The 26,908-nt window shown below is 43.9% G+C and overlaps 1 protein-coding gene across 6 annotated transcripts in view; it reads right to left on the bottom strand.

The window, feature by feature from the left end:
• ACOT9 (acyl-CoA thioesterase 9) overlaps positions 1-26,908 on the bottom strand; it is a 74,265-nt gene that overhangs the window by 4,879 nt on the left and 42,478 nt on the right. For all 6 annotated transcript variants that reach the window (XR_641856.3, XM_017953828.3, XM_003917500.4 and 3 more), the window contains 8 exons: positions 26,122-26,167; positions 23,765-23,935; positions 23,476-23,513; positions 15,299-15,382; positions 14,508-14,611; positions 6,951-7,024; positions 1,559-1,626; positions 316-427 (listed from right to left, as the gene is read on the bottom strand). Coding sequence is in view for 5 of the 6 variants with exons in the window: in XM_003917500.4 (XP_003917549.1) it covers positions 316-427; positions 1,559-1,626; positions 6,951-7,024; positions 14,508-14,611; positions 15,299-15,382; positions 23,476-23,513; positions 23,765-23,935; positions 26,122-26,167 (697 nt within the window). In the remaining variant the exon portion in view is untranslated. The remainder of the gene's footprint in view (positions 1-315; positions 428-1,558; positions 1,627-6,950; positions 7,025-14,507; positions 14,612-15,298; positions 15,383-23,475; positions 23,514-23,764; positions 23,936-26,121; positions 26,168-26,908) is intronic.

The raw sequence follows: 26,908 nt of genomic DNA, 5'->3' as shown, positions 1-26,908 counted from the left end.
ATCGGGTGTGGTGGCTCACGCCTGTAATCCCAGCAGTTTGGGAGGCCGAGGCAGGCAGCCTGACCAATGTGGAAAAACCCCATCTCTACTAAAAATACAAAATTAGCCAGGCGTGGAGGTCCATGCCTGTAATCCCAGCCACTCAGAGGCTGAGGCAGGAGAATTGCTTGAACCCAGGAGGCAGAGGTTGTGGTGAGCTGAGATCATGCCATTGCACTCCGGCCTGGGTAGCAAGAAAGAAACTGTGTCTCAAAAAAAAAAAAAAAAAGGCCAAGGTTTAAATGTTTTTCCAACGTGGAATCTCACCATCCTTACTTTGGATCCAGTGTGCTGAGAAACATCTCATGTATGGTGGTCCTCTCCTCAGCGCTGGGGGCCATTTTCAGTAACGACGTGGAACTGAAGGCAATTCTTCTCCCCTTGTTCACTGAAACATGGGAGAATAAGGAGCAATGATCAGGAGGGTCACACTACAGCACAGGGCGTTCTGACCTGGGGTGCCATTCAAAATCTCACTGAAAATTATACACATATCCAAGAGAAAACTGCAGAGGCCACATAAAACTCCCAGTGAGTCTTTGGTTCCACGTGGAAATTATATTGGTTCAGTGTGAGATCACTTGATATCATCCTGATCCAGAGCTCTGACCTGCAGTTATCCCATCAAGATGCATTTCTCACTTCATTAAAACGGAGAAAACAGGCCAGGTGCAGTGGCTCATGCCTGTAATCCCAACACTTTGGGAGGCTGAGGCAGGAGGACGCTGTCTGCGGAGTTCAAGACCAGCCTGGCAACATAGTGAGACCCTGTCTCTACAAAAAAAAAAAAAAAAAAAATTTTAATTAGCCAGGCATGGTGGCATGTGCCTAGTCCTAGCTACTCGGGAGGTTTAGGAAGGTTGGGTCTAGAGGCAGGCTAATATAGTTCATTGCAGCCTCAACCTGGACCTGTGTTTCTCCAACTCCAGCCTAAGTAACAGAGTAAAACTCCGCTCTTTTTAAACAAAAAAAAAACAAAAAACTGAGATAACAAATTACTCCACTTAGTAAATATTGTCTGATCAATAAAATCATTCAAAGGACTCCAAAGAACAAAGAATAGCATATTTTTAATTTCAATAAATTATTGGTATGAATAAGACATTTGGGTCAGGCACAGTGACTCACGCTTGTAATCCCAACACTTTGGGAGGCCAAGGCAGGCAGATCACAAGGTCAGGAGATCGAGACCATCCTGGCCAACATGGGGAAACCCCATCTCTACTAAAAATACAAAAATTAGCTGGGTGTGGTGGCACACACCTGTAGTCCCAGCTACTCGGGAGGCTGAGGCAGAAGAATCGCTTGAACCCAGGAGGCAGAGGGTGCAGTGAGCCGAGATGGTACCACTGCACTCCAGCCTAGCGACACAGAGAGACTCCATCTCAAAAACAAACAAACAAACAAACAAAAGACATTTGACTGGTATGAAGAACCCATATAAAATCTTAAATAATCTCTTCTTCAGTGTAATTAATGTGCTTTTCAAATTTATTTTATTATAAACAAATTAATGTACATTCTCCTTGTCTAAAGAGCTCCTCTTCCTCTGGGCTTTCAAGGATGAGTGGATTTACAAATGCCGGCCTAAAAAGAAGAAAAATATATATATAATTTAAGATACGCCATTATCTAATAAAACTTGAAGATGAACTTACTAGTTCATCTAATCACCTACTAGTTTTACTAATCACCTACTAGTTTTAAAGAATCTGCTTTTCATTTTGGGTAGTGCTTACTGCTTGCCTTACACGTGAACGCTGGAACAATTAGGGAAGCCTTACGGTTACAGCCTTAATTGCACACTAGAAACTTCACATTATAAAAAGGATAATGGCAATTGCGAAATGTTTAACCTGATTCTAATCATGAGGAAATAGTCAAATATAGGTTGTAGAACATTCCACAAGAAAACTGGCTTTAGGCCAGGCATGGTGGCTCACGTCTGTAATCCCAGCACTTTGTGAGGCCAAGCTGGGCGGATCACCTGAGGTTGGGAGTTCCAGACCAGCCTGACCAACATGGAGAAATCTGGTTTCTACTAAAAACACAAAATTAAGCCGGGCGTGGTGGCACATGCCTATAATCCCAGTTACTCGGGAGGCTGAGACAGGAGAATTGCTTGAACCTGGGAGGCGGAGGTTGTGGTGAGCCGAGATCGTTCTACTGCACTCCAGCCTGGGCAACAAGAGCGAAACTCTGTCTCAAAAAAAGAAAGAAGAAAAGGGAAAGGAAAACTGGCTTGGACTCTTTAAAAATATCAATTTTTGAAAGACAGCAAATGGCATAGAGACTATTCAAAAGAAACAGGATAACCAAATGCAATATATAATCCTTGATGGATTGGGTCCTGAATCGGGGAGATAGCTATAAAGGACATTTTAGGGACAACTGGTGAAATCTGAATACGGATCACATATTAAATAATTGTATCACTGTTAAATTTATCAGATATAATAAAGGCATTGAGGTTATGTAGAAATACCTGGTTCTTAGGAAATAGATGCTGAACTCCTGAATGGGTGAAGCAGTCTCAAACTTACTTTCCAATGATTCATGGGAAAAAATATGTAAATATGTGTATTTATAGAGAGAGGTTAAGAGAATAACGCAAATGTAATACAATTTAGGTGAAAGGCATTTGTTTGTTGCATTATTCTTTCTACTTTTCTGTAAGCATCAAATTTCTTGAAATAAAAAATAAGGGAAAAGGGATAATACTTCACCGTGGTAGAATCCAAAGATTTGATGAAACAACAATGGAAACAAAATAATTGAAACAGGCCGGGGGCCGTGGCTCACACTTGTAATCCCAGCACTTTGGGAGGCCAAGGCAGGTGGATCACCTAAGGTCAGGAGTTCGAGACCAGCCTGGTCAACGCAGTGAAACCCCATGTCTACTAAAAATACAAAAATTAGCTGGGTGTGGTGGTGGGTGCCTGTAATCCCAGCTACTAGGGAGGCTGAGGCAGGAGAATCACTTGAACCCAGGAGGCAGAGGTTGCAGTGAGCCGAGATTGCACCATTGCACTCCAGCCTGGGCAACAAGAGTCAACCTCTGTCTTGAAAACAAAAAAACAAAAGAATTGAAACAGCAGCTTGGAAAAAGTGACATGCATCAGCTGGGAGTGAAACTTGCAGCAATGGCCTCAGTGCTTGAATAGAAGCCCCAGGCCAGTCACTGGCCACAGCAGGTCAGCTGGGGCTGGCAGGAAGGGCCAGAGTAGATGGGTGTTATTCTTCCTTCAGATCACTAAGTGACCAACATATTTTCCTATCTTAATTTGACTTTCCAAGTCAGCTTTCCATGCAGCAGCAAAGATTTTTCACTGCAGACTCCTAAATCAAGTTTCTAATACAAACGAGATTTCCCATAGGCCACTGAACTCTGTCCTGTGCAAAGAGCAATTCCTCCCACCCCAGCTCTACCCACACAATTAGTTTTTCTCAGTTTGGGTGTAACTGTTGTTAGAAACCAATAATTCAATTTAAGAGAAAAAAGATGACGTAAAGTAAGTTGACGTCTATATGGTTAAATCTGACTTGAAAATGACCATGAGGCTTTGTTTTGAGGCAGGGTCTTGCTCTGTCGCCCACGCTGGAGTGCAGTGGTACAACCTTGGCTTACTGCAACCTCCGCTTCCTGGGTTAAAGTGATCCTCCCACCTCAGCCTCCCACATCATCTGGGACTACAGACACATGCTACCACACCTGGCTAATTTTTTGTACTTTTAGTACAGATGGGGATTCGCCATGTTGCCCAGGCTGGTCTCAAACTCCTGGGCTCAAGTGATCTGCCCACCTCGGCCTCCCAAAGTGCTGGGATTACACGCATGAGCCACCACACCCAGCCTTCATGAGGCTTTTTGTTTGTTTAAAATATATCCTAGCTCTGTCCACTGAAAAGGCCTAGAAACAATAACAAACTAGTAACAATGTACTGTTCTAGTGCCCAGATTTTGAGGTCTAAATACCAGTTCCCACTAAAAGGAACCCCAGAACTACTTGGAGAAATGGATGACACCAGGCCTGAGGCAGGAAATATGTAAGATGAGCCCAAGACATCTTGTGTCAGAGAGCAGGAAGGTATCAAACAGACAGGTGGAAAGGAGCCAGCTTAGAGGAACTCCCACTGCCCAAAGATGGTACACTTGGAGCATCAAGAGAAACGATGGCTGCAATTTATTGAAATACATAAAACATATTAAAACCATGAATTCATAATGATACTGTTCTGGCAGGACAGTGGCTCACGCCTGTAATCCTAGCACTTTGGGAGGCCGAGGCGAGAAGATCACTTGAGCTCAGGATTTTGAGATCAGTCTGGCCAACATGGCAAAACCCCATCACTACAAAAGGTTTAAAAATTAGCTTGGCAACTACTCAGGAGGCTGAAGCCAAAGAATCGCTTGGACCGGGAGGTGGAGGTTGCAGTGAGCCAAGATTGTGCCACTGCACTCCAGCCTGGGTAACAAGAATGAAACTCCATCTCAAAAAGAAAGAAAGAAAAAAAATTAGCTGGGCATGGTGGTATGCGCCTGTGGTCCCAGCTACTCAGGAGGCTGAAGCAGAAGGATTGCTTGAGCACAGGAGGCCCAGGCTGCAGTGAGCAGTGCTCATGACACTGCACTCCAGCCTGGACAGAAGAGCAAAACCTCATCTCAAAAAAAAAAAAACTGGGGCTGGGCGTGATGGCTCACGCCTGTTATCTCAGCACTTTGGAATGCCCAGGTGGGCAGATCACTTGAGGTCAGGAGTTTGAGGCCAGCCCGGCCAACATGGTGAAACCCCGTCTCTACTATAAATACAAAGCAAATCAGCCAAGCATAGTGGTGCATGCCTGCAGTCCCAGCTACTCGGGAGGCAGAGGCAGGCGAATCTCTTCAACCCAGGAGACAGAGGCTACAGTGAGCCGAGATCGCGCCACTGCACTCCAGCATGGGTGACCAAGCGAGACTCAATCTCAAAAACACATACACACAGAAAAACAAAACAAAACAAAAAAAAAGAAATTTAAAAACATGATACTTTTCTAAAAAGCTAAAAAACTGGGAAAGGCATGTCATCACCAGCTAGTGAACCAACTCCTTATTCTGAAAACATGTAAATAAAAGAATGAAGCATTGATCCTAACTCTCCATTTCAAACCCAATTGCCCTAGTTGTTAAGGGAAAGCTCTTCTTTACAGAATTCCAGCTAATAAATGTAGAAGGAATGACAAAATTTGAGAATTACTCTAAACCGCCTCATGATAGTAATTAAAGCAATGATCAGCAGTGGACGTCGAAAGCGCTGGAAAAAGACTGATGGGAAACTCAACTATTTGCAGGATGACAAAGGAAACCCCTGTAGATTGTTGCTGATCAGAAGAGGAAAAACTGAACTTCACAAAAAAGAGATTAGGCTGTAACTGCTTGAACCCCCACACCAATCTTAGCATCACTGTGAGTGGGACAACTTGTACCTCCTGATATGATGCAACATGAGATATGAGATATACAACATCACCTATGTAGTACTCTCGCCAAATATGCTCAACCAAAATCTAATACAAGGCTTTAGATCTAACTTCAGTTTAGAGAAATTACTAGGGATAGAGAAAAACAAGACCAAAAAACCAACCAACCACCATGAGAAAGCAATAAGACAAATCCAGAAAGTGGGACACTATTTAGAACAAATGATCCAGCCTCTCAACGAGTGAATAAGAAGCAATAGGGGAAGACACACCTGTTCTGGATTAAAAAAGATTTAAGAGATTGCACAACTCAGCTGGGCGCAGTGGCTCACGCCTGTAATCTCAACACTTTGGGAGGCTGAGGTGGGTGGATCACTTGAGGTCAGGAGTTCAAGACCAGCCTGGACAACATGGTGAAACCCACATCTCTACTAAAAATTAGCCAGGCATAGTGGCACACGCCTGTAATCCCAGCTACTCAGGAGGCTGAGGCAGGAGAATCGCTCAAACCCGGGAGGCGGAGGTTGCAGTGAATCGAGATCCCGCCATTGCACTCCAGCCTGGGCAACAAGAGCAAAATTCCATCTAAAAAAAAAAGGATAATATTCTCTTAAGTAACTACATTATTATTGTCATGCCTAACAAAAATAGTAAGTCCTTAATATATTCTAATATTAATTCATATCCAGTTTTCTCCAAATATATTTTGAATGATTTGTTCAAATCAGGATCCAAATATGGTCCACATATTACATTTGATTTTTATGCCTGTAAGTCTGTTTTGTTTTTTGTTTTTTTTTTGGTAACAGCTTTATTGAGGTATAATTTGCATACCACACAATTCACCCATTGAAAGTGTACAATTTAATGGTTTTTAGTGTATTCACAGAATTGTGCAACATCTCTTTTTGTTGTTGTTGTTTTGAGGTAGAGTCTCGCTCTGTTGCCCAGGCTGGAGTGCAATGTTGCAATCTCGGCTCACTGCAACTTCCACCTCCCGGATTCAAATGATTCCCGTGCCTCAGCCTCCCCAGTAGCTGGGATCATAGGCGCGTGCCGCCACGCCCAGCTGATTTTTGTGTTTTTAGTAGAGGTGGAGTTTCACCATGTTGGCCGGGCTGATCTCAAACTCCTGACCTCAAGTGATCCACCAGCCTTGGCCTCCCAAAGTGCTGGGATTACAGGCATGAGCTACCTCGCCTGGCCTGAGAATATTCTTATTTTTTAAAAGATGCCTAAAGTATTTAAGAGTGAAATGTCATTATGTCTGGGATTTGCCTTAAAATATAAATTTTCTTTAAACAACAGATGAAACAAGAATGGCCAAAATATTGCAATTAAAACTGTAAAGTCCAAATGACAGGTATATGGACATTCATTATAATCTTCTCTCTAGGCTTATGTATCTTTGAAATTCTTCAAAATAAAGAATTATGAAAAAATAGCAATTACCCTTTATTTTCAGAATCACGAGCCACCATTACAAATGTTGCATCCAAAACAGGACAAAATTCATCACCATGTAACTAAAGAACAAAGGAAAGAAAATGTACATATGAGAAATAGATTGATCGGGAAGACCTGTCACGACTCTAACAGACAGTATGTATGTGGGCCGGGCGCAGTCGCTCACGCCTATAATCCCAGCACTTTGGGAGGCCAAGGTGGGAGATCCCTTGAGGCCAGGAGTTTGAGACCAGCCTGGTCAATATGGCAAAACCCCGTCTCTACTAAATAATACAGAAATTAGCAGTGTGTGGTGGCACATGCCTCTAATCCCAGCTACTCAGGAGACTGAGGCATGAGAACAGCTTGAACCCAGGAGACCAAGGTTGCAGTGAGCCGAGATTGCAGGCCTCTGTCTCAAAAAAAAAAAAAAAGGAAAAGAAAAGAAAAGAGAGGGAGAGAGAAAGCCTGAAACTGGAAAAAGAGGAGAAGCACGCTCATTAACCATCATCTGCTAAGGGCCTACCCTGAGCCAGGCACAGCACTAGGCTCTGGGAATGGCAGGATGACATAGGAGCCTGTGGCCTAGCAGAGGAGAAAAAAACCTCAAAGCTCAAACAGGGGTCTGGGCATGGTACCTCACACCTATAATCCCAGCATTTTGAGAGGCCTAGATGGGAAGATCGCCTGAGACCAGGAGTGCAAGACCAACCTAGGCAACATAGCGAGACCTGGTCTCTAACTAAAAATAAAAATTAAAAATTAGCCAGGCATGGTGGTGCATGCCTATAGTACCAGCTAGTTGGGAAGCTGAGGCAGGAGGATCCCTTGAGCCCAGGAATTCGAGGATGCACTGAGCTATGATCACGCCCCTGCATTGTAGCCCGGGTGACAGAAAACATCCCATCTCCAAAACAAACAAAATGCAAACAGTACACTGCGTGAGATGGGCTGCTGGCATGGAGTTTGGAACTGTGCAAGACTGGGACCCAAAGGCAAGGGTCACAGAGGGTATCATAAGCGTTTAATTTGCCTGCTTCCCTCAGAATCTGAGCTTCTTGCAGGGCGCACCTGTCCTCCTGATGGCACACCTACCCAAGCGGACCTCCCATCATGCTCACAAACACTAGTATGTTCCAGGGAACTGCAGTGTGCCAACCACTAGCACATGTTTATGCCTCCGTAGCTGGGCACAGGAGCTCCCAAAAAGAGGTAAAATCAAAGATGATTATGTGGGTTAAGTTAAATGCAGGTAGAGTATCTCTAATCCAAAAATAAAAAATACTCCAAAATCCAAAACTTTTCAAGCACTGACATGACACTCAAAGGAAATGCTCATTGGAGGAGCATTTCAAGATTTTGAACTCTGGGATTAGCAATGCTCGACCAGTAAATACAAATATTCTGAAATCAGAAACACTTCTGGTCCCAGGCATTTCAGATAAGAAATACTCAACCTGTATTTACAATGCACAGGCCTCTGAGGTTTTAAGATGTTTCTTCCCCGCCCCCACCCCATCCCCAGGAAGAGGGTCTCACTCTGTCACCCAGGTTGGAGTACAGTGGCGCGATCATGTCTCACTGCAGTCTCAACCTCATGGGCTCAAGTAATCCTCCCACTTCAGCCTCCTGAGTAGCTGACACCACACCCAGCTAATTTTTGTAGAGATGGGGTTTTGCCATGTTACCCAGGCTGGTCTTGACCTCCTGAACTCAAGCAATCTGCCAGCCTCAGCCTCCCAAAATGCTGGGATTACAGGCATGAGCCACCATGCCTGGGCCTTAAGATGCTTCTTTATCCCCTAGAAGTCTGTACTTCCAGGAAAGTCATACCATAAAGTAATGACAGAAGCTATTTATAACCTGAGAGTATATTCGGTTCCCTCCTCAACAAATGATACAAGCCTCATCACTACTACCTACTCAGGCCCTTATCACCTTCCCCCTCAATTGTAGGAACAGTCTCACCAATCTCATTATGCCTTTGCCCTATTCAAACCTTTCAATAGTTCCTCTTTTCTTCCACCAGCACCTGGGCTAATCCTGTTAGCGTGGCATATAAAGCCCTCCACAACAGAGCCTAGGATTCTTCTCCAGTTGTTCACCAAATACTGTGCTCATACGTGCACCTTTTTCTCTAGCCATAGCTAACTAACAACCGAGAGGTCCTGGGATAGAGCAGGCTATTGACTGCCTCCTGTCTAAATCTTTACCTGATGCCTTCCTTAGCAGCCTCATTCTTCATGACACTCCTCCCCTCCCCCATCCCTATTCCCCAGATTTTCTTTCCCTCCTTCATTCGGCCCCCTTAATAGAAAGAGTCCTCTCTTGACAGTGGTTCTCAATGTAAGAGAAGTAGATATCACTCTAATAGCGGGGCATTTGAAAAATACAGAGTGGTTTTGGTTGTCACATAACTTGGGGGGCATTACTGTGGAGAGGGGTAACCAGGGAGCTAAATCCCTCACAACGCAGGGGATAGGCCTACAGAACAATGAATGCTTCCACCAGAAATGCCAACAGTGTCCCTGTTGAAAAATAATACATAACAATATACTACATGATAATCATTTGTTTATGTGGCTGTCTCCCTACTGCACCGTGAGCTCCTGGAGGACAAAGACCATTTTCCTCCAGTTATACCCCTAGTATTTAGCACAAAGACTGGCAGATAGCAGATACCTGATCAGCATTTGCCAATGAATGAAGGAGGCAGGTTCTAGGCACTACTAGAATATCAACTCCAAGAGAATGGAACTTTATCTGTTTTGCTCACTGCTGTATGTCTAGCACAGGACAGGCACTCAATAAATGATTGCTAAATGAATGTGAAATGAATGGATGTCAGGAAGTGAGCTAGGTGACTCAAACCCAGGTCCTATCGTTGAGGAGTAGAGTCCACAGTGGAAGAGAAAAGAATGTTCATGCACAGCTCTGTAGGAGACTAGCAGGTGCCAGGAGAGTGAGTCAGAGAGATGGTATTGAGGAAGGAGGCCTGGGGAAGGAACAGGTGTTACATGATGGGAGAATAAGGAAAGGGATTGAGCATGAAGTTATCCTGGAGCACAGGGAGAATGTGGATACAAAGCCAGAGCACGAGAATTTCAGGCAAAGGAAAAAGCACCAGCAATGATACTCATTCACTCACTCCCAGCTGAATATCCCTTATCCCAAATGCTTGGGACCGGAAGTGTTCTGTATTTCAGACTATTTTGGAGTTTTGGATTTGGAATGTTTGCATTCAATACTCACAGGTTGAACATTCCAAATCCAACGAGCATTTCCTTTGGGCATCATGTCAGTGCTCAAAAAGTCAGATTTTGGAGCATTTCAGATTTCAGAGTTGCAATGTTCAACCTATATGTAAATTATGGTTTACTATCATGAACACCCACTAGTGCCAAGCACTACAACGCAAAGATGAATAACTCCCTATTCTTACGATGCTTGAAGGCCAGTGGTGAGCATTAAGAAGGTATATAAAAGATAAGTCAAAGGGAATATAGTTGGAAACATAGGCTGGGGCTAGTTTATGAAGCCCCTTGGGTCCTAATTAATCAAAGGAGTTTTGTTTTTTGTTTGAGATGGGGTCGCACTCTGTCACCAGGTTGGAGTACAGTGGCACAATCTCAGCTCACTGCAACCTCCAACTCCCAGCCTCAAGTGATCCTCCCACCTTAGCCTCCCAAGTGGCTGGGATCACAGGCGCATGCCACCACATCGGCTAATTTTTTGTACTTTTTTTTTTTTTTTGAGATGGAGTCTCGCTCTGTCGCCGAGGCTGGAATGCAGTGGCACGATCTCGGCTCACTGAAACCTCCGCCTCCCTGGTTCAAGTGATTCTTCTGCCTCAGCCTCCCTAGTAGCTGGGACTACAGGCACGTGCCACCACCCCCAGCTAATTTTTGTATTTTTAATAGAGATGGGGTTTCACCATACTGGCCAGGCTGGTCTCAAACTCCTGACCTCATGATTCGCCTGCCTTGGACTCCCAAAGTGTTGGAATTACAGGCATGAGCCACCATGCCCAGCCAATTTTTTGTACTTTTTGTAGAGACAGGATTTCACCATGTTGCTCAGGCTGGTCTTGAACTCCTGAGCTCAAGAGATCCACCTGCCTCGGCCTCCCAAAGTCCTGGGATTGGAGCCGTAAGCCGCTGTGCCTGGGCCAGTCAAAGGGGTTTAGACTTTAATCCACAGATAATGAATGGTCACTGAAGGTTTCTGAGAAGGGAAGTGACCTGATTCAAGATCAGCTTTGGAAGACTTACGCGGTAAAAATGCATGAAATTAACAGGGAGAGGCCAGGCTAGAGAAAGTCAGGTTAATTAAAAGACCGTTAAGGCACTCACATAAGAGGCAGTGAGGACCTGAATAAAACACAGGGCCAAAAGGATGTGGGGAGAAAGAATTCTGGTGAGTTGCTGTGGGTGATGAATTTGCAAGACCTGGCAAAAGGCTGCATGGGAAAGGGAAAAATTAAAGCTGTCACAAAGGTCTGGAGCTGGAGGAAACAGGAGGCTGGCAAAGGGGAGACTGGAGGAGGATGAGAATTAGAGCTGTTCAGTTTGGAACGTACTGTTTATTGGAACTTGAGGTAGCAACAGCACGTCTAGGTGAAGAAATTAAGGAGCACTCAGAAAAGTGGGTATGAAGGTCAAGCCCAAAATAGAAATTTGAGGCCACCTCAACAGTATTTATAATAAATTAATATTATTGCCAGGCTGGGGGCGGTGGCCCACGCCTGTAATCCCAGCACTTTGGGAGGCCGAGGCGGGCAGATCACTTGAGGTCAGGAGTTCGAGACCAGCCTGGCCAACATGGTGAAACCCTGTCTCTATAAAAAATACAAAAACTAGCCAGGCATGGTGGTGTGCACTTGTAATCCCAGCTACTAGGGAGGCTGAGACAGAAGAATTGCTTGAACCTGGGAGGCAGAGGCTGCAGTGAGCCAAGATCATGCCACTGCACTCCAGCCTGGGTGACAGAACGAGACCCTGTCTCAAAAAAAAAAAAAAAATTTCCAACAGTGGTTACTGTGTAATTGGCACTGTAGCAAGTACTTCACATGAATGGGTTTTTTCCAATTTCCCTTTCCACAACCATGTAACGTGGTGCTCTGTTACTAGTTTCATGTTACATTGGAGAACACAGAGGCTCAGAGAGGTGGTTTCCCCACAGCCACATGACTAGGAGGCAGCAGCGCTGGGATTAGAACTTAAATCTATGCAAACCAGAGGTAGAGTGCTTATCCCCACATCACTTCTCTGCAATAAAAAAGATCACTCGAGTCGTAAGTGATTAGTCAAACAGCCAGTGAAGAATGCAAATTTAAAACAAAAGTGTTTACTTGTCTGACACTGATTTCCACTGGTTCTCTCTCAATAATTCCTATATCATTTTTTCAAACTATTTGTCCAAGATTCAAATTGTCAAGATTCCCTAAAAGGCAGGTCCTGTGCCAGGAATCTGCTGTGCATGGCACGGCACTGAGCAGACTAGGAATTAACCAAGAATTTTTATTTTATTTTTTTTGAAATGGAGTCTTGCTCTGTTGCCCAGACTGGAGTGCAGTGGCGCGATCTCGGCTCACTGCAAGTTCTGCCTCCCAGGTTCATGCCATCCTCCTGCTTCAGCCTCCCGAGTAGCTGGGACTACAGGCGCCCGCCACCACACCCAGCTAACTTTTTTGTATTTTTAGTAGAGACTGGGTTTCACTATGTTAGCCAGCATGGTCTCGATCTCCTGACCTCGTGATCCGCCCACCTCGGCCTCCCAAAGTACTGGGATTACAGGCATGAGCCACCGTGCCTGGCCAATCATTCTTAAATAAGTTTTCCACAACGAAATCTTGGACATACACTAAATCATTTTATTTCTGTGTTGTTATCCTCTTTGAGGTACTTTTTCTTGCCAAATTTCTTCATTTGTTTGTAATAGCTATTCTGAGTTTTACTCATCAGATGAGCTGTTCCTAACTACTGTAATAGCTCAAATGACTGTTAAGGGTCCAATTGTGTCCCCCAAAAAGACACGTGGAAATCCTAACCCCCGTAACTGTGAACGTGACTGTATTTGGAAATAGGGTCGTTGCAGACATAATTAGGTAAAATGAGGTCATGCTGGAGTAGGGTGGGCCCTTAACCCAGTATAATTAGTGGCATCCTGACAAGAGACACCAGAGAGACAGACACACGAGAGAACACCATGTGATGGCGGAGGCAGAGACTGAATGAAGTGCTACAGCTGGAAGTCAAGGAACACCAGGGATTGCCAGCAAACCACCAGAAGCAAGAAACAGACAAGGAAGGTTTCTCTCTTACAGGTTTTAGAGGGAGCATGACTCTGCTGACACCCTGATTTTAGATTAGTAGCCTCCAAACTGTGAGTCAACAAATTTTCTGGTTTTATGCCACCAGTTTATGGTACTTTGTGGTACCACTGCCCCTTAGAATCCACACAGGATTGGTTCCAGAACTCCCCACCACCACCCGCCAATACCAAAATCCACAGATGCTCAACTCCCCTATATAAGATGGTGTCGTATTTACATAAAACCTATGCACCTCCTCCTGTATACTTTAAATCATCTCTGGATTACTTACAATACCTAATACAATATAAATGCCATATAGATAGCTGTTTGAAGGCCAGCCATGGTGGCTCATGCCTGTAATCCCAGCACTTTGGGAGGCTAAGGTGGGAGGATCACATGAGGCCGGAAGTTCAAGACCAGCCTGGGCAACATGGCGAAACTCCATCTCTATTTCTCTATTTTTAATTTTTTTTCTTTTTTTGAGATGAGTCTCACTCTGTCACCCAGGCTGGAGTGCAGTGGCGTAATCTCGGCTCACTACAACCTCCACCTCCTGGGTTCAAGCGGTTCTCGTCCCTCAGCCTCCTAAATAGCTGGGATTACAGGCGTGCACCAACATGCCTGGCTGATTTTTGTGTTTTTAAATAGAGACAGGGTTTCACCATGTTGGCCAGGCTGGTCTCAAACTCCCGGCCTCAAGTGATCTGCCCACCTCAGCCTCCCAAAGTGGTGGGATTACAGGCGTGAGCCACTGCACCCAGCCCCATCTCTATTTTTTTAAAAACACGGTTGTTATACTGTATTGTGTTTTATTTATATTATTTTTCATTGTTTTTTTCCAAACATTTTCAATCCATGGTTGGTTGAATCTGTGGACGTGAAACCTACAGACACAGAGGGCCAACTGTACAGCAATCCTGGGAAATGAATACAGTAATCAATTCCATTCACTCCTACCATAACACAGACTTCTGTGAAATTATCCTGGGCAGAACCAGAAATAAACACCTTAACGTGGAGCTGTATATGATTAGAAAGTAATAAATATTAAACATAAACACCAAATAGTACTTCAAGCTTTGTCCACAAGGAGGATATTAATAACCCACCATCCGTATGACATGAGCTTTCAACTGTTTTTCTAGAAGCAGTAAGCAACATACCTGTACATAGGTGAATAAGCTTTTCCTGCATGGAGACTAGCTGGTTTTATGTAAACAGTGGACAATCTTCAGGCGCATATTTACCTGGAACATTTGCATCTTCACTTCCATGGATGTCTTCCCGACCCAGCTAACATGGCCACTGAACTTAATGTCCTGTTCTGGGCTCAAGCTCTTCTTACACATATCTGCAAAACAGAAGTTAATCGGGGTCCAAATCATACCAAAAATGTTCTGTTCTGTAAATATGCACAATTAGAAATTATGGCTAATTCCACTACATTTCTTTTTTGTCTTCAAAACTAAAATAACTTTTTTGACACGCAGAAGAAATCTACATGTGTTTTTGAAAAACATAGAAAAAGCAAAGAATATAAAAAATAAAACTGGAATCATGCAAAATCCACTTAATTATAATAAATATCTTGGTATATAGCATTCTAGACATTTTCATATGCATATGTACATTAAAATTCCCCATAAAGGGCCGGGTGCGGTGGCTCATGCCTGTAACCCCAGCACTTTGGGAGGCCAAGGCAGGTGGATCACCTGAGGTCAGGAGTTTGAGACCAGCCTGGCCGACATGGTGTAATCCCGTCTCTACTAAAAATACAAAAATCAGCTGGGCGAGGTGGCACACGCCTGTAATCCCAGCTACTCGGGAGGCTGAGGCAGGAGGATTGCTTGAACCTGGGACGTGAAGGTTGCAGTAAGCCGAGATCGTGCCATTGCACTCCAGCCTGGGTGACAAGAACAAAACTCCGTCTCAAAAAGAAAAAAAAAATTCCCATAAAAGGAGAGGACTTCCTGTAATCTCAATAATATCTTGCAATTACTAAGAATTCTAAGTATGCATAGAAAATGATATCACTTACCAATCTTATCCACCAGGGCTGTAACTATCGATAAAGGAGACATCTTGGCTGAATGGATTTTGTTGTGCATGTAACAAGTAAGAACTGCAGGAAAACAGGAGTGTACCAAATTTTTAAAAGGCAGAATTATTTCCCAACATTTCAAATTTACTCCCTGGAATCCATTAAAAGTCTTGTCTCCTTTTGAAGACCCAGCCCCCAATATTCCATTGATCATCTTATCCTAGGACCAAACACTTTTATAAATTGAAGGATTTGGGAGATCCTCCAATCTGACTGCCCCCTCAATTTTAAGATTTGGTGAAGAAATCAAAGCCCGAAGCACGCCCAGACCCACCAGGCAGCTTGTTACTACTCCACAGAGACTCAGTGCCAAAATCAGAATAGGAACTCAGCACGAGTCTGACAGTATCAAACACCTTCAGGAAACAGAAACAAATCACAAGGACTTGGCTACCTGTTTTCTCCCTGGCTCTGTCCTAATTAATCATGAAACAATTATTTCACTCAGTTATCCCTCCTTCCCCATAACACCCTTGGCTCCTATGCCACCCTGTGGTTATGTCTATACTTTCCATATTTTAGCAAGCATTTATATGTGCCAAGCATGGTTCATGCACCTTACAGATATCAACTCATTTAAAGTTGTATAATTATATGTTGGGCCGGGCGCGGTGGCTCAGCCTGTAATCCCAGCACTTTGGGAGGCGGAGGCAGGTGGATCACAAGGTCAAGAGATTGAGACCATCCTGGCCAACATGATGAAACCCCGTCTCTACTAAAAATACAAAAATTAGCCGGGCGTGGTGGCGTCCCAGTTACTCAGGAGGCTGAGGCAGGAGAATCACTTGAACCCAGGAGGCAGAGGTTGCAGTGAGCCGAGATTGCACCACTGCACTCCAGCCTGGCAACAGAGTGAGACTGTCTCAAAATTTAAAAAAAAAAAAATTGTATAATTATATGTTGATTGGCTCCCTGCTTCCCCTATGATCCAGTCAAATTTGTATCACAAACTCTCAGGACAAGATATGTGGCTCAATAAGTATTTGTTGAGTAACTGTAAATCCTTCCATCTATGCACCTACTAAAGGACGCACTGGGGGAATGACAGGCTAAAGGCAATAAACTCCATTTAAAAGTCTTTGTCCAGCAAAGAAATCAGATGGCTCCAACCTATGGCAACAGGAGTAGAAATGAAAAGACTATGAGTTAAGAAGAAGGTAAACCTGACAAGACTTGAATAAATTCAGTTTTCTAGCTTGGATAGGTAAGCATGGTGTACTAGTCACTGAAAAAGAGAACACAGACTGGGTACAGTGGCTCATGCCTGTACTCCCAACACTTTGAGAGGCCAAGGCAGGAGGATCACTTGAGCCTAGGAGTTCAAGACCAGCCCAGGCAACACAGCAGAGACTCCATCTCTACCAAGAACACAAAAGTTAGACAGGTGTGGTGGCACATGCCTGTAGTCCCAACTACTCAGGAGACAGGTGAGAGGATTGCCTGAGCCCAGAAGGTCAAGGCTGTAGTTAGCCATGATCATGCTGCTACACTCCAGCCTGAACAACAGAGTAAGGCTCTGTCTCAAAATAAAAAGAGAATATAGGAAGAAAAGAATGGCCCATTTTCAATGTGTTGAATTTGAAGAGCCTATGGCACATCCAAATGAAGGTATTGGGCAGGGCACAGTTGTTCACACCTGTAATCCTAGGGCTTTGGAAGGCCATAGCAGAAGGATCACGTGAGCCCAGAGTTTGAGACCAGCCTGGGCAACAGAGTGAGACCCCTGTCTCTACAAAAAACTTTACAAATTAAGCCAGGCATGGTGGCTCAAGCCTGTAATCCCAGCACTTTGGAAGACAGAGGTAGATGGACCACCTGAGCCCAGAAGTTCCAGACCAGCCCAGGCAACATGGTGAGATCCCGTCTCTACAGTAAAATACAAAAATTAGCCAGGCATGGTGGCATGTGCCTGTGGTCCCAGCTACTTGAGAGGCTGAGATGGGAGGATGCTTGAGCCTGAGATGTGGAGGATACAGTGAGCTGTGATTGTACCACTGGACTCCATCCTGGGTGACAGAGTGAGACCCTATTTCAAAACAAAACAAAACAAATTAGCCAGGCATGGTGCAGTGTGCCTATAGTCCCAGTTACTCAGGAGGCTGAGGCAGAAGGAACACTTGAGCCTACAAGTTCAAGGTTGCAGTAGGCTATGATTTTACCACTGCACTACAGTCTGGGCAACAGAGCGAGACTGTCTCTAAAAAAGAAAAATAAATCTAGTAGCTAAGAGGAAAAACTGATTGAAACTCAGAAAAACAGGCCAGAAAATGTAGCTTCGTAAGTATTCAGCACACTGATAGCAATTGAAACACTGGGAGTAGATGGGTTTATAGAGAATCTGCAATGTCAACCCAAAAAAGGGCAGAAGGGAAGGGTAGAGAAGAGACGGAGGAAAACGTAATATAAATGTAGTTTTTACCACTGATCGATACACTTAAAAATGATAAAGATGGGCCAGGCGTGGTGGCTCACACCTGTAATCCCAGCACTTTGGGAGGCCAAGGTGGGGGGATCACCTGAGGTCACGAGTTTGAGACCAGCCTGGCCAACATGGCAAAACCCCATCTCTACTAAAAATACAAAAATTAGCCAGGCATTGTGGCAGATGCCTGTAATCCCAGCTACTTGGAAGGCTGAGGCAGGAGAATTGCTTGAACTCGAGAGGCGGAGGTTGCAGTGAGCCGAGATGGTGCCACTGCACTCCAGCCTGGGGGGTGACAGAGCAAGACTCTGTCTCAAAAAAATAAAATAAAAAATAAAAAATAAAGATGGTAAATTTTATATTTTAACCTCAACTTAAAAAATAGTGCTGGGCTCAGTGGCTCACGCCTGTAATCCCAACACTTTGGGAGGCCAAAGTGGGAATATCCCTTGAGTCCAGGAGTTTGGGACCAGCCTGGGCAACATGGCAGACCTTGTCTCTACTAAAAATCAAAAAAATTAGCCGGGCATGGTGGTGTGCACCCGTAGTCCCAGCCACTCAGGAGGCTAAGGCAGGAGGACTGCTTGAGCCAGGAGGTCGAAGCTACAGTGAGCTGTGATCACGCCACTGCACTCCAGCCTGGGTGACAGAGTGAAGCTCTGTCTCAAAAACTACATAAATAACTTTAAAAGATTTAACTATTTTCATTGTTAAATTTTAAAATGCCTTAAAATTTAATTAATATGAACAAATTATAAAATTCAAAAGGCCGGGCGCGGTGGCTCATGCCTGTAATCCCAGCACTTTGGGAGGCCAAGGCAAGTGGATCACCTGAGGTCAGGAGTTCGAGACCAGCCTGACCAACATGGTGAAACCCCGTCTCTACTAAAGATACAAAAAATCAGCCGGGCGTGGTGGTGGGTGCCTGTAATCCCAGTTACTTGGGAGGCTGAGGCAGGAGAATCACTTGAACCTGGGAGGTGGAGGATGCAGTGAGCTGAGATTGCGCCACTGCACTCCAGCCTGGGCAACAAGAGCGAAACTCTGGCTCAAAAAAAAATAAACAAAATAAAATAAAATGAATTCAAAAAATAATCACTTTTTGAAAGAGCAGAAGACAAAACCCTGGGGATAACTTACACTTAAGCGATCAACAGAAAAAGAGGAACCTACAAAGGGGACTACAAAAGAGCAGCCAGAGAAGCAGAAGGAAATGTCACCAAAGCCCAAGGGTGGACTGGACGATATAAGAAGCCACAAAGGGGTCAGGTCAACCCTGAAAAGCATCCATTCAATTGTGCAGTAAAGGAGCCAATGGCGAGCTTGGCAAGAGCAGTTTCAATGGCGTGGAGGAGCAGAAGCCAGAACCCAGCAGACCGGCAAATATTTAATAACAGGAAGTTAGCATACAGAGGCAATGAGAGCAGGTGATTTTCCCAGTTCTTTTCAGAAAGTGAGCTATGAAGTAAAGAAGAAAGTGTGAGGTGTTATAAGAAAAGAGGATTTTTTACTTATCTTTTTTTTTTTTTTTTTTTTTTGAGACAGAGTCTCACTCTGTCACCCAGGCTGGAGTGCAGTGGTGCCCTCAGTTCACTGCAGCCTCTACCTCCCGGGTTCAAGCCATTCTCCTGCCTCAACCTCCTGAGTAGCTGGGACTACAGGCACATGCCACTATACCCGGCTAATTTTTGTGTTTTTGAGACAGAGTCTCACTCTGTTGTCCAGGCTGAAGTACAGTGGCACAATCTCAGCTCACTGCAACCTCCGCGTCCCAGGTTCAAGCAGTTCTCATGCCTCAGCCTCCCGAGTAGCTGGGATTACAGGCACGCGCCACCATGCCCGGCTACTTTTTGTAGTTTTAGTAGAGATGTGGTTTCACCATGTTGGCCAGGCTGGTCTTGAACTCCTGGCCTCAAGTGATCCACCCGCCTCGGCTTCCCAAAGTGCTGGGATTACAGGCATGAGTCACCCTGACCGGTCTATTTTTCATTTTAAGATGGAAGAAGCTTGAATATGTTTATAACTTGAGGGAAAAGTGAAGTTGAGAAAAGGCTCAGGAAATGATGGAGAAAGCTAAGTGATAAGGCAGTTCCTTGAAGAAATAGAAGGAATAGAATCAAGTGAACAGGTTAAAGAGACTGGCCAGGCCAGGTGCAGTGGCTCACGCCTGCAATTCCAGCACTTTGGAAGGCCAAGGCGGGCGGATCACGAGGTCAGGAGATCGAGACCATGGTGAAACTCCGTCTCTACTAAAAATACAAAAAACTAGCCGGGCGAGGTGGCGGGTGCCTGTAGTCCCAGCTACTCAGGAGGCTGAGGCAGGAGAATGGCGTGAACCCGGGAGGCAGAGCTTGCAGTGAGCCGCGATCGTGCCACTGCACTCCAGCCTGGGGGACAGAGCGAGACTCCGTCTCAAAAAAAAAAAAAAAAAGAGACTGGCCATCAATAGCAGTTAATGAGCAAGAAAGAGGGTAGTGGTGGCAGGGGAGTTTGTGTATATACGGACACCTAAGCAAACCAAAGTCAACCAGGATGTAGTGCAGTGGTGTCACCACAGCTCACTGCAGCCTCGACTTCCTGGGCTGAAGCAACCCTCCCGCCTCAGTCTCCTGAGTAGCTGGAACTACTAGTGCATGCCACCACACCCAGTTACTTTTTTGGTTTTTGTAGAGATGGGGACTCACTGTTTCCCAGGCTGGTCTCAAAGTCTTGGCCTCAAGCGATCCTCCTGCCTCGATCTCCCAAAGTGCAAGGATTATAGGTGTGAGCCACTGTGCCCAGCCATGAATTTTTAACTGGGTTCATTTAATCTAGAGAAAAGTAGTTGCTAGGTGTAAGCTTAACAACAAGCTTATATCTATATTTTAAAAGTCAGAGCCGGGCGTGGCGGCTCACAGCTGCAACCCCAGCACTTTGGGAGGCTGAGGCGTGCAGATCACCTGAGGTCAGGAGTTCGAGACCAGACTGGCCAACATGGTGAAACCCCATCTCTATTAAAAATACAAAAATTAGCCAGATGTGATGGTGGGCCCCTGTAATCCCACCTATTCAGGAGGCTGAGGCAGGAGAATCGCCTGAACCCAGGAGGTGGAGGTTGCAGTGAGCCAAGATCAGACCACTGCACTCCAGGCTGGGCAACAAGAGTGAGACTCTGTCTCAAAAAAAAAAGAAAAAGAAAAAAAAAGGCCAGGCATGGCGGCTCACACCTGTAATCCCAGAACTTTGGGAGGCTGAGGAAAGAGGATCCTTTGAACCCAGGAGTTCAAGAAAAACCTGGGCAACACAGGAAGACCCCATCTCTATTAAAAAAAATAGTTTAATAGTTTTTAAAAAATATATTAGAACCTTTCTTCAGACCCTTTCCCAACCATTCAGCCCAAATATCATTAGGTGGGAGCAAGTAAGGTAGCCTAGAGTAGGGGGCTGGCATCTGAGCAGGGTGAGGAGGACATCCTTGCAGAGGGGCTGCAAGAGTGATGGCAGAGCGTGTCACAGCTTGAGCACAGTGAAGAGGGTGAGCCTGTGGGGGGGACCTGGTGTGGGGTACCAGAGCCCAGGTGAGGTGAGGGGAGCATCCGTGATGCATGAGGGGTGGCAGCCATAGGAAACTGGTCACATACAGGGGAACTGATTAAATAAGTCAATATATGAAGGAGAATGGAGCCAGTTGGAGAAGGGAATACAAATATGGAAAGGAAGAAAATGAGAATGAACCCCGTGGTGGCTGAACTGGAATCGGAGCTATCAGTGCAATCCCGTGGTTTTCGTACATACATCTGTACAAAGATTTAGAAATAACATATATGTATGTATATGCACATGTATTTCCCAGCTCCTCTGCTAAGAGGGTACGGGAGCAGTGATATCCAGGAGCAATGACCACTCCCAACGCACGTATCTCCATTTCGAAATATCATCCTCCATTTCAAAATATCATTCTCCATTTCAAAATATCATCCTCCACTTCAAAATATCATTCTCCATTTCAAAAAAGGGCTCCCTGGAGATGTGGGTGATTCTAGGACTGGGGCAAAGTACAAGATGAGCCTAGAATATCTTATTGTGCCAGAAAGTGAGAAAGGGCTCAAAGAACAATGGGGACGCATCAAAGAAAACCACACAGAAGCTAGCCTGAAGGGACTGGGACACTCCTGGGACCATCTGAGCATCAAATAGATGATAGTAACATATTATAGTCCATTCAATAACATAGGAATTCCTGAGTCCATACTGATTTAAAACTAATGAATTGAAAGTCTGATGAAGGTCTCAAAGTTACCTGCCCCCTCCCCTACATAAGGTACTTATTAATTACGAAGGGGAAAAGAGTAACTTTACAGTGAAGAAGAGTGGCAGACATCATCGCCATCCAGTAAGCAAAGCTGATATCATCAGTAACGAGAAATCAAAACCATGTACCACTTGATAGGATGCAATAAGAACAGAGAATCCCTTCTGTGACATTCCTGCCAGAGATGCATATCCCAAAGCTAATCATGAGGAAGCATCACACAGACCCAAATTGAGGGACAATACACAAAAGAACCATGTCAAAGTCACGAAAGTCAAAGAAAGATTAAGGAACTAGTCCTGACATGACAATTAAATCAACATATGATTCAGAACTGGATCCTTCTGCTATGAAGGACCACTGACAAAAGTTGAATGGCACCTGAGGATTAGACAGTATGACACATCAGTGTTAATTTCCTGATTTTTTATGACTGTTTGTAGTTATGTAGAAGAATGTCCTTGTTTGTAGGAAAGACATATTCAAATATTTGGGGGTGATGTGGCATCATGTCAGTGACTTATTCTCACATAATTCAGGGACAAATAAATTTTTTTTTTTTTTTTTTTTTTTTTTTTTTTGAGACAGAGTCTCACTCTGTCGCCCAGGCTACAGTGCAGTGGCGTGACCTCAGCTCACTGCAACCTCCACCTCCCAGGTTCAAGTGATTCTCCCGCCTCAGCCTCCCGAGTAGCTGGGACTACAGGCACATGCCACCACGCCTGGCTAATTTTTTGTATTTTTAGTACAGACAGGGTTTCACCATGTTAGCCAGGATGGTCTCAATCTCCTGACCTCGTGATCTGCCCACCTCAGCCTCCCAAAGTGCTGGAATTACAGGCGTGAGCCACCGTGCCTGGCCACAGAAAAATTCTTTATACTGTATTTGCAACTTTTCTGTAAGTTTAAGACTTTTTTTTTAAGTTACTAGTAAGAAAGATTATTCAGACTATACCTCCATTAAATAGGAATCTACATTTTTTTTGGAGACGGAGTTTCACTCTTGTTACCCAGGCTGGAGTGCAATGGCACGATCTTGGCTCATCACAACCTCTGCCTCCCAGGTTCAAGTGATTCTCTTGCCTCAGCCTCCCAAGTAGCTGGGATTATGGCGCCCGCCACCACAACTGGCTAATTTTGTATTTTTAGTAGAGATGGGGTTTATCCATGTTGGTCAGGCTGATCTTGAACTCCCAACCTCAAGTGATCCGCCTGCCTCAGCCTCCCAAAGTACTGGGATTACAGGCATGAACCACCACACCCGGCCGATGTCCTTCTTTTTTTGTGCACTTTAGAATATCACCAACTGTGCAGGTTAAAGAATAAAAGAGCCCTTTCCAGTCACAGAATTCAATGTATATCTGTAGGTATCTATTAGAAAGACTAAAATAATACCAGTACCTCCCAAGCTGTCAAGATCCTCAAGAATCCTGCCAAATCTGTGAAATAAAGCAAACAGTGAATTAAATGCAAATCATGTTGGTCTCCTTTTAAAAATAAATAACACACTTCAGGGTGATGAAAATGTTCCAAAATCGATTATAGTGATGGATGCACAACTCTCTAAATGTATCAAAACCATAGAATTGTACACTTTAAATAAGTGAATTGTATGGTGTGTGAATTGTATTTCAACATTGTTATAAAACACGGAAATAAAAACAAATACATAAAAATAGCACTGTGTTACCTTACGGTGTTTTGAACAGTCAAATATTTCTCTCGTAATTCAGGCTCACTGCCCAAAGGCAAGAGAACTTCAATGTAACTGTCCTTCATTCTCCTAGGAGGCAGTTCATCCTGTGATTTAGCCAAGAAACTATGAAGTAACTTCCTTTCTTCCATTGCCTTCACATGGTCTCTGAGAAGAAAGGATGCAGGATTCATAAAACAAGAGCAGTGCTAGCCCACAATTCCAGTGGTATACAGGTCAGTAAGATACCATCAAAGGAGGAAAAAGAAGGTCTGGGCCTACTTTCACCTTCTCTTCCTTTCCTCCCTTCCCACCCACCACTTGGTGAAATTGATCATTTCCGGTATCATTTCTCAAGCTTAAAAACATACTTAGGCCGGGCATGGTGGCTCACACCTGTAATCCCAGCACTTTGGGAGGCCAAGGCGGGCAGATCACGAGGTCAGGAGATCGAGACCATCCTGGCTAACACGGTGAAACACTGTCTCTACTAAAAATACAAAAAATTAGCCAGGCGTGGTGGTGGGCACCTGTAATCCCAGCTACTTGGGAGGCTGAGGCAGGAGAATTGCTTGAACGTGGGAGGCACAGGTTGCAGTGAGCCAAGATCACAACACTGCACTCCAGCCTGGGCAACAGAGCAAGACGGTCTCAAAAACAAAAAACAAAAACAAACAAACAAACAAAAACAAAAAACAAAACTTAAAAGTGATATAGATATACCCAAATGAGCCATATATTCACCCTTATCAAAAAGTTTACTCAAAGACTAGAATATTTGAAATTAAATTAAAAATTCAGAGAGATGGACACAATAGTATATATATAAATAAATACGCTAAAGAATGGGTTGGCCACTCTACTTTATATTCCCATTTCTCACCTGACAGTTCTCGGATTCTTTGAGCCCCAGTTCTCTCTCTCTCTCTGCCTTCAATTTCAGGAAAGAGAGACAGAGGAGGGAAAATGGACTATATCCAAAGGAAGTATGGAAGGCAGAACAAAAGGTAAAGAAGAACAGAACATGAAAAGGGACAGAAAGGGAAGAAAAAGAAGAGAAGATTAAGGTGGAAGAGAAAAGAGAGACAAGGGGATACGGAACGACAATGTTGATAAGAACATTAGCTAAGATGTCTTTCTAAGCTTAACTTATAAAGTATTATTTCCAGAAATGTTCACCCTTCAAAAAATACAGGGGATAGAGGAATGAGTTAAATAACACCAGTAAATCCAGAATGTGGAACATTCTCAAGACAAATGGCTTGGCCTCCTTAAAGTCAAGCTCATGGGGGAAGAATGGGGGAAGGATGACTGTCTATTACCCTAGATTAGGGGAGACTAAAGAGTCATAACCACCAGATGCAATATGCAATCCTTTATTGGATCTTGATGTTTTTTAAACAGCTATAAAAACATTTTTGTTAAAAGGAGTAATCTATTTTTAAAAAAATGGTAACAGTTAAGGAAATGTGACTATGGATGAGTAATATACTAGCAAGGAATTGCTGTCAATTTGATTACATGAGAGAATGTCTTATTTGCTGGAGATAAGCAAAGGCTGGTTTATAAAATATTTATTGGAGATACACGCTGAAGTGTTGTGGTATTTATAATTTATTTAGAAATGCTTCAGCATATGTGTATATTGGGAAATTTGGCAAAATATTAATAAGTATCAAATCCAGGTGGTGGGTACACAGGTATTCATTCTTTCTACCTTTTAGTAAATTGAAATTTTTCATACAAAGAATTTAAAAATAAGTCATTAATTTCTATACCAACGATAGATTATTATATATCTAGTGATCACTCGTGTTTTTTCTATCTCATTGTAGCCTCAAAATTCTGTAAACCAAGAGGGATATGATCCTATTTTACAACAAGGAAATATTGTGAGAAAGATAAAGACAATATGGGAGGCCTAATTTTGAACTGACAAGAAGCAATAAAGGATTCAAGTTGCATGAAACAGAGAAACTAAGAGACTTGGGTTCAAGTCCCAAACCCTGATATTTAATCATTCAATCTCTGAGTTTCAGTTTTGTGTGTAAAAAAGGAACAGGAACATATGTCATAAGCACGTCACAAGTTTTGTTATGAGAATCAGTGAGGTAATATACCTAAATGCACTTTGAAAATGCAGAATATACGTAAATCACCTCCTTTCATGACAATGAGGTGTCATCTGATGAGCATGTTGAAATGTTGACCTTCTCCCCCAAGCAAAATACTTCTCAACCTATCTCTGAACACAGGGCTCCCCATCCCCACTGCGAGACCATCAACTGAGTCTACATAGAGCCTAGTATAATACGTTGGGGATGAAAAGAACGAATGAAAACAAAGATGCATACCTCCAGTTTGTGGATGCTCCTACTATCTCCCGCAACTTATCTCGAACTGAAACAAAAATAAAGAGGTCATTCCATGAAACAAAGAAATATGAGAAACGGATTATGGCAATGAGCTCAAGAACTATGAAAAGCAATTCATGCACTCAAAAGATTTAAAGATCCATAGATTTCCATTTAATGCCAAAACAAACAGCTCAGGGACAGGATCAAGCCTCTGCTCCCTAAAAACCTGAAAGAACTATACTGTCTCTTTAGTGCACAAATGAATACCTTTATGCCAATCACAGGGTTTATATAAACAAACAGAAAAGGATAACTTCAACTATTCATTTAATGGGGCTGTATCAGTGTTAGCCAATAAGAACCATTATGATGGAGATATGAACAGGATTCCCACCTATCTTCTTTTTTGTTTGTTTTTTTTTTTCTTTGAGACAGAGTCTCGCTCTGTCACTCAGGCTGGAGTTCAGTGGCACAATCTCGGCTCACTGCAACCTCCACCTCCCGGGTTCAGGCGATTCTCCTGCCTCAGTCACCCCAGTAGCTGGGATTACAGGTGCTGTGCCACCACACCCGGCTAATTTTTGTAGTTTTGTTTTGTTTGAGACGGAGTTTCACTCTTGTTGCCCAGCCTGGAGTGCAATAGCATGATCTCAGCTCACTGCAACCTCTGCCTCGTGGGTTCAAGTGATTCTCCTGCCTCAGCCTCCCAATTAGCTGGGATTATAGGCAGACACCACCATGCCCAGCTAATTTTGTATTTTTAGTAGAGACGGCGTTTCACTAT

The sequence above is a fragment of the Papio anubis genome, chromosome X (assembly GCF_008728515.1).
Source record: "Papio anubis isolate 15944 chromosome X, Panubis1.0, whole genome shotgun sequence".
NCBI classification, from domain to species: Eukaryota; Metazoa; Chordata; class Mammalia; order Primates; family Cercopithecidae; genus Papio; species Papio anubis.
This window is presented reverse-complemented; position numbering and strand designations above follow the sequence as displayed.